Genomic DNA, 13,603 nt, shown 5'->3' with positions numbered 1-13,603 from the left:
CTATGCAAAATTAAATAAGACACCTCCTTAATTTTATTATCGACACAAAACTTATTCTGTATTTTCCATGCTTTTTTTCCAGTATTTATCACCAAATAAAGAAGACAAAAATAATCTTGCAGCAGGGAAAGAAATAGAACACAAGGCATTTCTTATACAATTATTACTGCATTTTTGTTTTAAAATATTAACATTACCAATGTAAATACTTTCACAAAAATCTTCCATATTGATTTCCCTTGAATTAGAATTTCTTAAAAGAAACACCACAGTCTTCGGAATTGCATCAAGAACAATAGCAAAGTCTCTTGGCATAATTGGTCATTTAAAATTTTCAAGAAATTCAATAGGCCTATATGACAACAAGTACCCATTGGATTTTATCAAAGAGCCCATAACCAATATAGGGTATGGATGTGTCGCCAGAGTGCTCCCCTGTGGGTGGTAAAACACTCAGCAAAATGACTGCTTCCATAAATATTGGCAGTTCATTTTATGCTTTGTGACAGTGATATAGAGATTGAGACCCTTAACACTTTGCTAAATGCAAGATTAGTTTACCCTTCTTACCGTCATGCAAACTATGATATCTTCGTCTGTTTTTTGCTGTAAGAGTTCCCAAACTCTATTGGATCTTTAAGCAGTATTTTGTTTTGCTGCTATCTGTCTTGATCCCCATGTAAGTGTGTAAAGTGGATAGTCAATAAAGAGATGTGTAAGAACTATGAAAACATAGCGTTTACATGATTTTACATTTATTCACTTGATACGAGCAGCAGGCCCTAGGCTGCGTCCAAATACCCCCACTTGTGGTCTTTGCACTTGACCACTTGACTACTTTCATGACGTATTTCCTGTTTTTGGCCTTAGTGTTCTAGTGGGCGTGAAGATCCCAAGTGAGCATGTAGTATTTCTAACCCGATGGGACACACTTAGCAAATGCAAACATATAACGTTAATTAATGTGGTGTTTCTAATTATGAGATAAAAAGCAGTTTTACAAAATACATGACTGTGGAGTTTTCACCAATAAAATATGTAACACAACATTTTACTACGAAATTATATGTAATATCTAATTATATAGTCAAGTCAGATTTATTTTATAGCGCTTTATTTGTATTGTATCAAAGCAATTGTACCCAAAAAAACAAAAACAAAAGAAAAACACATGTTAGCCAAACATCGATTAAATAAAGATATAACCTTAAAAAGTAGTAGTATAACATACACTGGAAAGCTTTCCGCAACATCTCGCGAGACCCGAGCAAAACGTCTCATGATTCATATCGAGAACATGATGCATGATTGGATACGCTTAGCCTTAATACCGCTCCGAAGCGGTATTCAAGCTAGTGTGGGTTTAGTGTGCGTTAAGGGCACTGCCCTTTGGCATTTTTAAGACATTGGACACACTTGCGCTCTTCCTTCCTGTCGCGTGCACGCACTCTCAAGTGGCCAAGACCACAAGTGGGGTCCCAGCCTATATGTGACTGAGGCAACATTTGTACACGCCTCCCTTTCTGTACAGGGGTGTCGTAAAACTAGTGTCATGAATAGTACATCCCCTTTCTTTTAAACAAAAGAAAGAAAAAAGAAACAAGACTTCAATGCAGCATCACATGGTTTTTGAATGTAAAAACCACGTGAACATCATAACAACAGTATAAAATAATAAAAGAGACCAGTTCATGACACCTTTAAAATGTGCATTTTGTAGTTTTACTGTCTAGCTGTTGTGTGAAGTGCTTAGCAAACAGATGTTGACAACTTTCCATTTTTTAAAGTATGCTTTACTTTCGTTGGATTTGTAGAGATTGGTTAAAACATGATCCTTTAAAATCTTGAGAGTAAACAGAAATCCCCCTGTTTGTTGCTTCCAGAAGGTCTGGAGAACAATCATTGTTAATTGATCAAGGAGGAGCTACAATTTCTGTCTGACGAGTTACAGAGTATATAAGACTAAACACACGACTCTTAGGGTGTCTGCTTGTGGCGCGATGGCTGGAACTGCAGGGATGTTTTGTCTTGTGGCTTTTTGTGCATGGTTTTGTGCTTTCTGTCGTGCTGTTCCACAGTTTAGTCATTTTCCCCAGGAGCCTCAAACTTCAGTCTTCCAGCAAACTGAACAACAGTTTTCTCAGTTTCCACTTCAGAAGCCAGTGGTGCAGTCAGAACCTCTTGACAAGTGTGCTGTAGCTGATTATGAGCAGATCCAGTGTGGACAACCTGGTATCAGTGGTTCCGAGTGTGAAGCTATAAACTGTTGCTTTAATGGACAGCAGTGTTATTATGGGATGTCAGGTAAGGGTGTTAGACCAGTGAAATGTTTCTTGCCAAGCTGATTCTCTTTTAACTTCCTCTGTCATTACAGTGACTGTCCAGTGTATAAGAGATGGTCAGTTTGTGTTAGTGGTGGCTAGAGATGTTACTCTTCCTCGTCTGAGTCTGGACACGGTCCGTCTGCTGGGTGGAAATGAAGCACCTTGTGGTCCTGTTGGTTCCACGCCTTCCTTTGCCATATACCAGTTTCCAGTCACTGCCTGCTGCACCAGCATGATGGTGAGTTTGCTGTTGCTGATTTGATGTCTAGAACAGATTTGATGTCAATCGTGTTTTTGCTTGCAGGAGGAAAATGGTTATGTGGTGTATGAGAACAGAATGACTTCATCCTATGAAGTGGGGATTGGACCTCTTGGCTCCATCACAAGGGACAGTCAATTTGAGTAGGTCATCTGTGTTTTCTCTCAGGACTGTGAACCCTTGAACTGATGTAAGAAGCTCACTGTTTGTTGTCTAGACTTTTCTTCCAGTGTAGATATTCTGCCACTGCTGTGGAAGCTCTGGTTGTGGAGGTCAACAATGTTCCACCACCTTCACCTGTTGCTGCTCCTGGATCCCTCAGGGTGGAGCTTAGACTGGCAAACGGCCAATGTGTCACTAAAGGCTGTGCAGAAGGTAACGATGTGTTAGTCTTAATGCCTCTCAAGAGGAGTGGTACTTGTAGCACTGGTGTCAAACTCTAGATGGGACAGTAACATGAGTGTTCATGCTCAGGAGATGAAGCGTACACATCCTACTATGGTGAGGATGAGTATCCAGTCACAAAAGTCCTGCGAGAGCCTGTGTATGTTGAGGTGCGCATTTTGGAGATGACTGACCCTAATCTTGTCCTGATGTTGGGACGTTGTTGGGCGACATCAACCTCTAGTCCTCTCAGTCTACCCCAGTGGGATCTTCTAGTTGATGGGTGAGTAGAATCCCAAGCATTTGTCCAGATAGTGTGCTGTGAACGAGTCCTGACTGTCACTTCTGTTTTAGCTGTCCTTACCAGGATGACCCTTACCTGACCGCACTGGTTCCTGTGGATGGCACGTCTGGTCTTCAGTTCCCAACCCACTACAAGCGCTTTGTTGTGAAGATGTTCACGTTTGTGGATCCATCATCACTGGCCCCTCTGCATGAGACTGTATGTTTCCTTACAGCCTTCCATATCTAAATTGCCGTTTGTATTTGTTGCTAAAGCTCATCTCTTTGTTGGTCAGCTATATATTCACTGTAGTACCGCGGTGTGCCACCCTGCTTCTGGTTCCTGTGAGCAGAGCTGTGCCAGGAAAAGTAGGTGTTTCACTTTGGTTTGTGTACAACAAAGATGTCAGTTTCATCTTCTGACTCTCTTGTGTTCCAGGGAGAGCTGTTGCTGGAAAAAGGACTGAAGAATCTGTGGTTTCCAGTGGAGGTGTTTTCTTTACAATGTAAATTCATTGCTGATTTTAATAAAGTTATTAGACTCTACCTGTATTCAGCATTTGTTTACACCATGGCATTTTTTGGAGTTTTTCCCCAATGACAATTGAAGTGACTTGAGACAAAGAGCTGGTTTTAATGGTAACACCAGAAGGTTGACAGTTTAGCGATGTGCTCTAAAACCACTTGCTATCTGGTGGTTTTTGACTATACAGACCAAATTGCATGTCACTGCACAAGTGCATTGGTGAGTGAAATTCTTGAGCGTGCTCCAGGAAGTGCAGAAACTATTTACATAGACTGTTTTTTTTATATATTACAGTGTGCTATATACACATACTCTGTACACACTGTGTACTATTAGACATACTTAGTTATCAATACACCATATGTACACATTCTGCATTATACACACAATATGTGATTGTGCAGCAGATTATACATAAACTGGATACGCGAATGTCATGGATGTGCATTGGATGGTAGCTGATAGATTGTTGTATTAGTGCAGTGTGTACGTGTAGTCCAGTTTGAACTGTGTGGCTTACCGTAAAGTGGGAGTATGCTGTAGGGTGAATTAGTTCTGCCTGTTCATTAGCCTGGGGGGAAAAGCTATCCCTCAGTCAGCTAGTGCGGGATCGGATGCTGGGGAAACATCTTCCTGAGGGCATCAGAGAGCACAGTCTGTGGGATGGGTGGCTGGAGTCACTGATGATCCTCTGGGCTTTCTTTATACACCGCCTGGTGTAGATGTCCTGGAAGCTCATCTCCCACAATGTGGCGGTCAGTTCGTGCAGAGCTTTGCGGTTGCCAGCGGTGCCATTCCCAAACCAGGCGGTGATGCAGCCGGTCAGGATGCTCTCCACAGTGCAGGTTTAGAATGTTCTGAGGATGCTGGGGCTCATTCCATACTTCCTCAGCCGTCTCTGGAAGAAGAGGCGTTGATGTGTTTTCTTCAGCACTGCATCTGTGTGAGTGGACCATGTGAGATCCTCATTGATGTGAACGCCGAGGAACTTAAAGCTGTTTACCCTCTCCACAGGTGTCTTGTCGATGGTGATGGGTGTGTTCTCTGCTCTGTCTCCTGAAATCCACCACCAGCTCCTTGGTCTTGTCGATGTTGAGTGAGAGGTGGTTCAGACACCATTTAGTCAGGGTACTCACCTCCTCTCTGTATACCGTCTCATCGTTGTCAGTGATCAGGCCTCTCACCGTTGTGTCATCAGCGAATTTGACGATGACGTTGGAGCTGTGTGTGGCTGCACAGTCGTGAGTACAGGAGTGGGCTGAGGACGCAACCCTGAGGAGCACCAGTGTTGAGGGTCAGCGGGGATGAAGTTTTGTTGCCCATTCTGACCACCTGACTTCTGCCTGTCAGGAAGTCCAGAATCCAGTTGCACAGATATCTGTTTAGTCCCAGAGTATGGAGCTTCACAACCAGTGTGGCAGGCACAATGGTATTAAATTCGGAGCTGTAGTCCACAAACAGCATTCTCACATAAGTGTTCTTGTTTTCCAGGTGGGAGAGAGAAGTGTGCAGGGTGAAGGCAATAGCATTGTCTGTGGAACTGTTGCTGTGATATGCAAGTTGTAGCGGATCCAGTGAGGCAGGCAGGGCAGAGCAGATGTAGTCTCTGATGAGTTTCTCAAAACACTTGCTGAAGATGGGTGTCAGAGCAACGGGCCTCCAGTCATTCAAGCATGTGATTTTATTTTTCTTTGGTATGGGCACAATGGTGGATTTTTTGAAGCATGAGGGAACCACAGACAGAGAAGGGAGAGGTTGAAAATGTCTGAAAACCCTGGCTAGTTGGAATGCGCATGCTCTGAGCACACGGCCTAGGATGCCATTGGGACCCACAGCCTTGCAGGATTCACCCATCGAAAGGATCGGGTTACATCCACGACAGAAATGGAGAGTGCACTCACCTCTTCTGCAGCAGCCACGATAGCACTGTGGGCGGTGTTGTGAGCCTCGAAACGAGCATAAAAATGATTAAGCTCTTTCGGTAGAGAGGCGGCAATGTTCACAGTAGCTGGTTTATTCCCTTTAAAATCTGTGATGTTATTGATGCCCTGCCACATGCTTCTTGCGTTGTTGGTGTTGAATTGTTCTTCAACTTTGTTTTTATATTGTCGTTTGGCTGCTTTGATGGATTTCCTGAAATCGTAACTGGCTTGTGTTCGATCTTCAAAGTTTCCGGATTTAAAGGCAGATGTCTGAGCTGACAAGGCTGTTCGAACATCGCTGTTAATCCACGGTTTTTGGTTGGGGTAGATGCGGATTGTTTTTGTCGGTACTACGTCCTCTACACACTTCCTGATGAATCACGTTACAGTATCTGAGTACGCCTCTGTCGTCATCAAACGCTGCCTGGAACATGTCCCAATCCACGTGATCAAAACAGTCCTGTAGTATAGCGTCCGATTGGTCTGACCAGCATTGAATTGTCCTGAGGGCGGGTGCTTCTCGTTTCAGTTTCTGCCTATAAGCAGGCAGGAGCAGAACGGAAAAGTGATCCGATTTGCTGAAAGGTGGGCGGGGAAGCGATTTGTAGGTGTCCCGGGAGGGAGAATAACAGTGGTCCAAAACACGATCACCACGCGTGTTGATGTGTTGGAAGTGTTTCGGAGCTATTGTTCTAAAGTTGGCTTTGTTAAAGTCCACCGTAAAAATAAACGCTGCATCTGGGTACGCGGTTTCCTGCTCACTTATATTCCCATACAGTTCCTTGAGTGCCTGGTCTGTGTTGGCTTGAGGGGGAATGTAAACAGCTGTGATTATGATCGCTGTAAATTCCCTCGGTAGCCAGAATGATCGACACAGAAGGATTTAATAGAGTGTAGGTTCCTTTCATCACATCACGAGTTGTTGATAAAGAAACACACGCCCCACCTCTGATTTTCCCTGTGAGCTCTTTCGTTCTGTCCGAGCGGTGCACACAGAACCCCTTCAGCTCGATGGCTGAGTCTGGAACCATTGCAGACATCCAGGTTTCTGTGAGGCAAATAATGCAGCAGTCCCTTGTTTCTCATTGGTATGAGATGCGTGCCCGCAGTTCACAGAGTTTGTTGTCCAGTGACTGAATGTTAGCCAGCAAAATGGTTGGGAGAGGAGGTCGGAGTGGACGGCGTCTGAGTCTGACATGGACGCCGGCTCTCTTCCCACTGCGACCATGCTCACAACACCGCCCACAGTGCTCCCGTGGCTGCTGCAGAAGAGGTGAGTGCCCTCTCCATTTCTGTCGTGGATGTAACCCGATCCTTTCGACGGATCCCGCAAGGCTGTGGGTCCCAATGGCATCCTAGGCCGTGTGCTCAGAGCATGCGCGTTCCAACTAGCCGGGGTTTTCACAGACATTTTCAACCTCTCCCTTTCTCTGTCTGTGGTTCCCTCATGCTTCAAAAAATCCACCATTGTGCCCATACCAAAGAAAAATAAAATCACATGCTTGAATGACTGGAGGCCCGTTGCTCTGACACCCATCTTCAGCAAGTCTTTTGAGAAACTCATCAGAAACTACATCTGCTCTGCCCTGCCTGCCTCACTGGATCCACTACAACTTGCATATCACAGCAACAGTTCCACAGACAATGCTATTGCCTTCACACTGCACACTTCTCTCTCCCACCTGGAAAACAAGAACACTTATGTGAGAATGCTGTTTGTGGACTACATTACGAATTTAATACCATTGTGCCTGCCACACTGGTTGTGAAGCTCCATACTCTGGGACTAAACAGATCTCTGTGCAACTGGATTCTGGACTTCCTGACAGGCAGAAGTCAGGTGGTCAGAATGGGCAACAAAACTTCATCCCCGCTGACCCTCAACACTGGTGCTCCTCAGGGTTGCGTCCTCAGCCCACTCCTGTACTCACGACTGTGCAGCCACACACAGCTCCAACGTCATCGTCAAATTCGCTGATGACACAACGGTGAGAGGCCTGATCACTGACAACGATGAGACGGTATACAGAGAGGAGGTGAGTACCCTGACTAAATGGTGTCTGAACCACCTCTCACTCAACATCGACAAGACCAAGGAGCTGGTGGTGGATTTCAGGAGACAGAGCAGAGAACACACCCATCACCATCGACAAGACTCCTGTGGAGAGGGTAAACAGCTTTAAGTTCCTCGGCGTTCACATCATTGAGGATCTCACATGGTCCTCTCACACAGATGCAGTGCTGAAGAAAACACATCAACGCCTCTTCTTCCTGAGACGGCTGAGGAAGTATGGAATGAGCCCCAGCATCCTCAGAACATTCTAAACCTGCACTGTGGAGAGCATCCTGACCGGCTGCATCACCGCCTGGTTTGGGAATGGCACCGCTGGCAACCGCAAAGCTCTGCTCGAACTGTCCGCCACATTGTGGGAGATGAGCTTCCAGGACATCTACACCAGGCGGTGTATAAAGAAAGCCCAGAGGATCATCAGTGACTCCAGCCACCCATCCCACAGACTGCGCTCTCTGCTGCCCTCAGGAAGACGTTTCCCCAGCATCCGATCCCGCACTAGCTGACTGAGGGATAGCTTTTCCCCCCAGGCTAATGAACAGGCAGAACTAATTCACCCTACAGCATACTCCCACTTTACGGTATGCCACACAGTTCAAACTGGACTACACGTACACACTGCACTAATACAACAATCTATCAGCTACCATCCAATGCACATCCATGACATTCGCGTATCCAGTTTATGTATAATCTGCTGCACAATCTCATATTGTGTGTATAATGCAGAATGTGTACATATGGTGTATTGATAACTAAGTATGTCTAATAGTACACAGTGTGTACAGAGTATGTGTATATAGCACACTGTTTTTTTTATATATTACAGTCTATGTAAATAGTTTCTGCACTTCCTGGAGCACGCTCAAGAATTTCACTCACCAATGCACTTGTGCAGTGACATGCAATTTGGTCTGTATAGTCAAAAACCACCAGGTAGCAAGTGGTTTTAGAGCACATCGCTAAACTGTCAACCTTCTGGTGTTTCCATTAAAACCAGCTCTTTGTCTCAAGTCACTTCAATTGTCATTGGGGAAAAACTCCAAAAAATGCCATGGTGTAAACAAATGCTGAATACAGGTAGAGTCTAATAACTTTATTAAAATCAGCAATGAATTTACATTGTAAAGAAAACACCTCCACTGGAAACCACAGATTCTTCAGTCCTTTTTCCAGCAACAGCTCTCCCTGGAACACAAGAGAGTCAGAAGATGAAACTGACATCTTTGTTGTACACAAACCAAAGTGAAACACCTACTTTTCCTGGCACAGCTCTGCTCACAGGAACCAGAAGCAGGGTGGCACACCGCGGTACTACAGTGAATATATAGCTGACCAACAAAGAGATGAGCTTTAGCAACAAATACAAACGGCAATTTAGATATGGAAGGCTGTAAGGAAACATACAGTCTCATGCAGAGGGGCCAGTGATGATGGATCCACAAACGTGAACATCTTCACAACAAAGCGCTTGTAGTGGGTTGGGAACTGAAGACCAGACGTGCCATCCACAGGAACCAGTGCGGTCAGGTAAGGGTCATCCTGGTAAGGACAGCTAAAACAGAAGTGACAGTCAGGACTCGTTCACAGCACACTATCTGGACAAATGCTTGGGATTCTACTCACCCATCAACTAGAAGATCCCACTGGGGTAGACTGAGAGGACTAGAGGTTGATGTCGCCCAACAACGTCCCAACATCAGGACAAGATTAGGGTCAGTCATCTCCAAAATGCGCACCTCAACATACACAGGCTCTCGCAGGACTTTTGTGACTGGATACTCATCCTCACCATAGTAGGATGTGTACGCTTCATCTCCTGAGCATGAACACTCATGTTACTGTCCCATCTAGAGTTTGACACCAGTGCTACAAGTACCACTCCTCTTGAGAGGCATTAAGACTAACACATCGTTACCTTCTGCACAGCCTTTAGTGACACATTGGCCGTTTGCCAGTCTAAGCTCCACCCTGAGGGATCCAGGAGCAGCAACAGGTGAAGGTGGTGGAACATTGTTGACCTCCACAACCAGAGCTTCCACAGCAGTGGCAGAATATCTACACTGGAAGAAAAGTCTAGACAACAAACAGTGAGCTTCTTACATCAGTTCAAGGGTTCACAGTCCTGAGAGAAAACACAGATGACCTACTCAAATTGACTGTCCCTTGTGATGGAGCCAAGAGGTCCAATCCCCACTTCATAGGATGAAGTCATTCTGTTCTCATACACCACATAACCATTTTCCTCCTGCAAGCAAAAACACGATTGACATCAAATCTGTTCTAGACATCAAATCAGCAACAGCAAACTCACCATCATGCTGGTGCCGCAGGCAGTGACTGGAAACTGGTATATGGCAAAGGAAGGCGTGGAACCAACAGGACCACAAGGTGCTTCATTTCCACCCAGCAGACGGACCGTGTCCAGACTCAGACGAGGAAGAGTAACATCTCTAGCCACCACTAACACAAACTGACCATCTCTTATACACTGGACAGTCACTGTAATGACAGAGGAAGTTAAAAGAGAATCAGCTTGGCAAGAAACATTTCACTGGTCTAACACCCTTACCTGACATCCCATAATAACACTGCTGTCCATTAAAGCAACAGTTTATAGCTTCACACTCGGAACCACTGATACCAGGTTGTCCACACTGGATCTGCTCATAATCAGCTACAGCACACTTGTCAAGAGGTTCTGACTGCACCACTGGCTTCTGAAGTGGAAACTGAGAAAACTGTTGTTCAGTTTGCTGGAAGACTGAAGTTTGAGGCTCCTGGGGAAAATGACTAAACTGTGGAACAGCACGACAGAAAGCACAAAACCATGCACAAAAAGCCACAAGACAAAACATCCCTGCAGTTCCAGCCATCGCGCCACAAGCAGACACCCTAAGAGTCGTGTGTTTAGTCTTATATACTCATAGTCAGAAATTGTAGCTCCTCCTTGATCAATTAACAATGATTGTTCTCCAGACCTTCTGGAAGCAACAAACAGGGTGATTTCTGTATACTCTCAAGATTTTATAGGATCTAACTCTACAAAGCCAAAGTAAAGCAAAGCATACTTTCAAAAATGGAAAGTTGTCAACATCTGTTTGCTAAGCACTACACACAACAGCTAGACATTAAAACTACAAAATGCACCTTTTAAAGGTGTCATGGACTGGCCTTTTTATTATTTTATACTGTTGTCTGAGGTCTACTTATGACGTTCACGTGGTTTTTATATTCAAAAACATAAAAATCGATAAGTAATAGGCTATTTTCTACCCTGGTTTTGAGGCCGGCTCAAGAAACACTCGGTTTTTATGGGCGGGCCGCATTGAAGACTTGGAAGTAAACGCCCACTGCTATGATTGGATAACAGTTCCAAAAGACAGCGGTGTGCCCTGTGATGTACAGTATATTTCTGTGTGCCTGTTTGACAAGCTACATGCTTAGTTGGAGCCTTCTGTAAACTTGGTAAGACACGTAGGTTACACATGATAAGAACATATAAAGCGATCTATAACAAGGCAATAGTGATGCATCGTACATATATTTTTACTCACATAAGATTCCAGTTGGATCCGATATTGCCGGTAACTTGCTTTGATGCATTGTCAGATTCCGTGACCGTGCTTTATGTGAGTTGGTGTTAACCTCAGGTCCAAATGGTTTTAATAATATAAAATAAAGGAGATTAGACATCACCAGAGTGAATTTGGGTGTCATTGGAGTGATTTTCAGTTAAACAGGGAGTGTCGTGGAAGATCAGTTGTTCAATGCAGAAAGAAATCACGAAGACCAAGGAGCCAAGTTTCAAGAAGTTCAATCTTTATTTGCTCGAGCAAGCAAAAGTGAGACACACAGAGTTCATCTGAAGATGTCCAACAAATACATATCTGACTCCATACTTTATACAGAAATCTCAAGTTGTTTTTCACATTGTTAGCCAATCAGGCTTCACATGATATCATCTTTTGCCAATCAGGTTTAACATGATATCAGCTTTTTATTAGCACGTCCCCTTTCTGGGTTGCTACCATTATATTTAAATCGTGCCTGCACTCGCTACAGTTATCTTTCTAGCCCACCATATTAGGATTTAATCGTAGCGAGCGCCTTTCAGAATTTTTTTAAGAAAAACATATATCATGATGTACCCTTTTAAAACCTTTTAGCAGGTAGGTATATATCATAATGTTATTTACTAGACACCTTTCTTGCTTACTACAGTTTTATGGTTTAACATAACAATGAACATAAGTGTAATATTGTGCAGTTTGTTTAAAAAAGGTAATAATGAACACACCAGTGTTCGTGACTTTGTGCAATAAATTAAATAATGCACAAACTAGTGTCTACGTTTGTGGTACAAATTAAATAATAAACAAACTAATGTCTACAAAAGAGTGTGCGTGTTGTAAGTGTAATATTGTGCAGGTGCCTGGTGGTGCTTGGTGCTCAAACCATGAGGCCCATATAGCCTGTATTATGTCAGAGGAATGCATGAAACCTATAACTAACTAAATGTATCATTTTATATGAGAAAACTCAATACTGTAATAGAAAAACCACCATGGGAGCGGTCACCTGCTTTGATGCATTTTCAGATTCAATGACCGTGCTTTATGTGAGCTGGTGTTAACATCAGGACCAAATAGACTTCGGTAGAAACAGAAGCGCCGACTGAATAGTGCACAAATATGCTCTTTCATTTAAAAGACAAGACCCGATTACATTCTGTATTATCATGACAGTTTTTATGTTTGTTTTAAAATTATTTTTGTTTTTCCTCGGGCTATTAAGGTTACTTATTTTACAAAGAATAAGTTTTATTCTTTTTAAAACTTTTGATAACGTTATAAATTCACCCTGGTGATGTCTAATCTCCTTTATTTTATATCATTAAAATCGCTTCACGCATAAGCTACACACACACAAGAGCGCGAGGCAACATGACATTATAGCGGAGTGGGCGGTCATGTATATAGTTAAGAAACTCCCCTTCCGCTCTCGCGATAACGTGTACGTGCACCAGGCACGTTCTCGCGTAAATAATTACGAAACAGCGCCCTCTAGTCACAGATATCGATAGGTCACAGATTTCGGCACAGCACGTGCTCAGCATTGCTTTTAAATCTCAGTGTCTCTGCAAGTCCAGCATCGACATGTGCCTTGTTTACAAAGGAATCCACGGTGAAATGAAGCGAACAAACACAATGTTTACCCACGTGAGCTGGAACTTCTTTAAAATGAACTTCAACCACACATTCCTAATATCAGAATCCGAAGGAATTCAACACAATGTGTTGCATGTTTGTTGCTTGGTCGCTCTATGTACAGCTTTCCCCCAGCAAACACAGAACGTTCCCNCCCCTGTTATTTTGGATTTAGGTTATTTCCTGTTTGCGTACCATGTTTGTAGTCTTTTGTAGTTTTTGTGTTAATTAGTTTCCCCAGGTGTTTCTTGTTTCCTTGTTATCCCAGTGTATTTAAGCCCTAGTGTTTCCTTTGTTTGGTGTCGGTCTTTGTTTCATGCTTTTTTATGCTTTGTTCAGTCTGTGGATTACCTTGGTTTGTTTTTGTCATTTATTTAATTAAATGGTTACTGCACGTGGATCCGCTTCTTGCCTGGATTATTATTGTAACACACAGCAAGGCTAAAGAAATAGCCCGCCCACGCGTCAACCAATGAGCGATAGGAAGAAATTAAAGCTCTATTCGCACAGGATTAGTATTATCTGGGGACCTCGTGTGATTTAGAAATGACCTCCCCACATCTATTACATGTGGCGCATTCGCCAGGGAAGCCTGTGATTTTAATCAAATTTACTGACTTATTTC

At 43.6% G+C, this 13,603-nt stretch overlaps 2 protein-coding genes across 2 annotated transcripts; one reads left to right on the top strand and one right to left on the bottom strand.

Moving 5' to 3' along the window:
• Positions 1-1,877: 1,877 nt before the first annotated feature.
• Positions 1,878-3,795, top strand: LOC130557588 (zona pellucida sperm-binding protein 4-like). The gene is made up of 8 exons (XM_057339476.1): positions 1,878-2,304; positions 2,375-2,562; positions 2,629-2,726; positions 2,801-2,958; positions 3,058-3,250; positions 3,322-3,469; positions 3,546-3,618; positions 3,689-3,795. Exons 1-8 carry the CDS (start codon positions 2,001-2,003, stop codon positions 3,757-3,759), a joined length of 1,233 nt encoding a protein of 410 aa, XP_057195459.1. The 5' UTR covers positions 1,878-2,000; the 3' UTR covers positions 3,760-3,795.
• Positions 3,796-8,849: 5,054 nt separating this feature from the next.
• LOC130557587 (zona pellucida sperm-binding protein 4-like) lies at positions 8,850-10,644 on the bottom strand. The gene is made up of 8 exons (XM_057339475.1): positions 10,341-10,644; positions 10,083-10,270; positions 9,919-10,016; positions 9,687-9,844; positions 9,395-9,587; positions 9,176-9,323; positions 9,027-9,099; positions 8,850-8,956 (listed from the first exon to the last, which is right to left on the bottom strand). Exons 1-8 carry the CDS (start codon positions 10,642-10,644, stop codon positions 8,886-8,888), a joined length of 1,233 nt encoding a protein of 410 aa, XP_057195458.1. The 3' UTR covers positions 8,850-8,885.
• Between the last annotated feature and the right edge of the window lie 2,959 nt (positions 10,645-13,603).

The sequence above is a fragment of the Triplophysa rosa genome, linkage group LG8 (genome assembly GCF_024868665.1).
Source record: "Triplophysa rosa linkage group LG8, Trosa_1v2, whole genome shotgun sequence".
Lineage (NCBI taxonomy): Eukaryota > Metazoa > Chordata > Actinopteri > Cypriniformes > Nemacheilidae > Triplophysa > Triplophysa rosa.
This window is presented reverse-complemented; position numbering and strand designations above follow the sequence as displayed.

Excerpts from the sequence above, each read along its gene's own strand:
- LOC130557588 (XM_057339476.1), top strand. The coding sequence starts at position 2,001 with ATGGCTGGAACTGCAGGGATGTTTTGTCTTGTGGCTTTTTGTGCATGG. Across the intron at positions 2,305-2,374 it reads GTGTTATTATGGGATGTCAG|TGACTGTCCAGTGTATAAGA; the intron begins GTAAGGGTGTTA and ends CTGTCATTACAG. Across the intron at positions 2,727-2,800 it reads ACAAGGGACAGTCAATTTGA|ACTTTTCTTCCAGTGTAGAT; the intron begins GTAGGTCATCTG and ends TTTGTTGTCTAG.
- LOC130557587 (XM_057339475.1), bottom strand. The coding sequence starts at position 10,644 with ATGGCTGGAACTGCAGGGATGTTTTGTCTTGTGGCTTTTTGTGCATGG. Across the intron at positions 9,324-9,394 it reads TGGGATCTTCTAGTTGATGG|CTGTCCTTACCAGGATGACC; the intron begins GTGAGTAGAATC and ends CTTCTGTTTTAG. Across the intron at positions 8,957-9,026 it reads GCAGAGCTGTGCCAGGAAAA|GGAGAGCTGTTGCTGGAAAA; the intron begins GTAGGTGTTTCA and ends CTTGTGTTCCAG.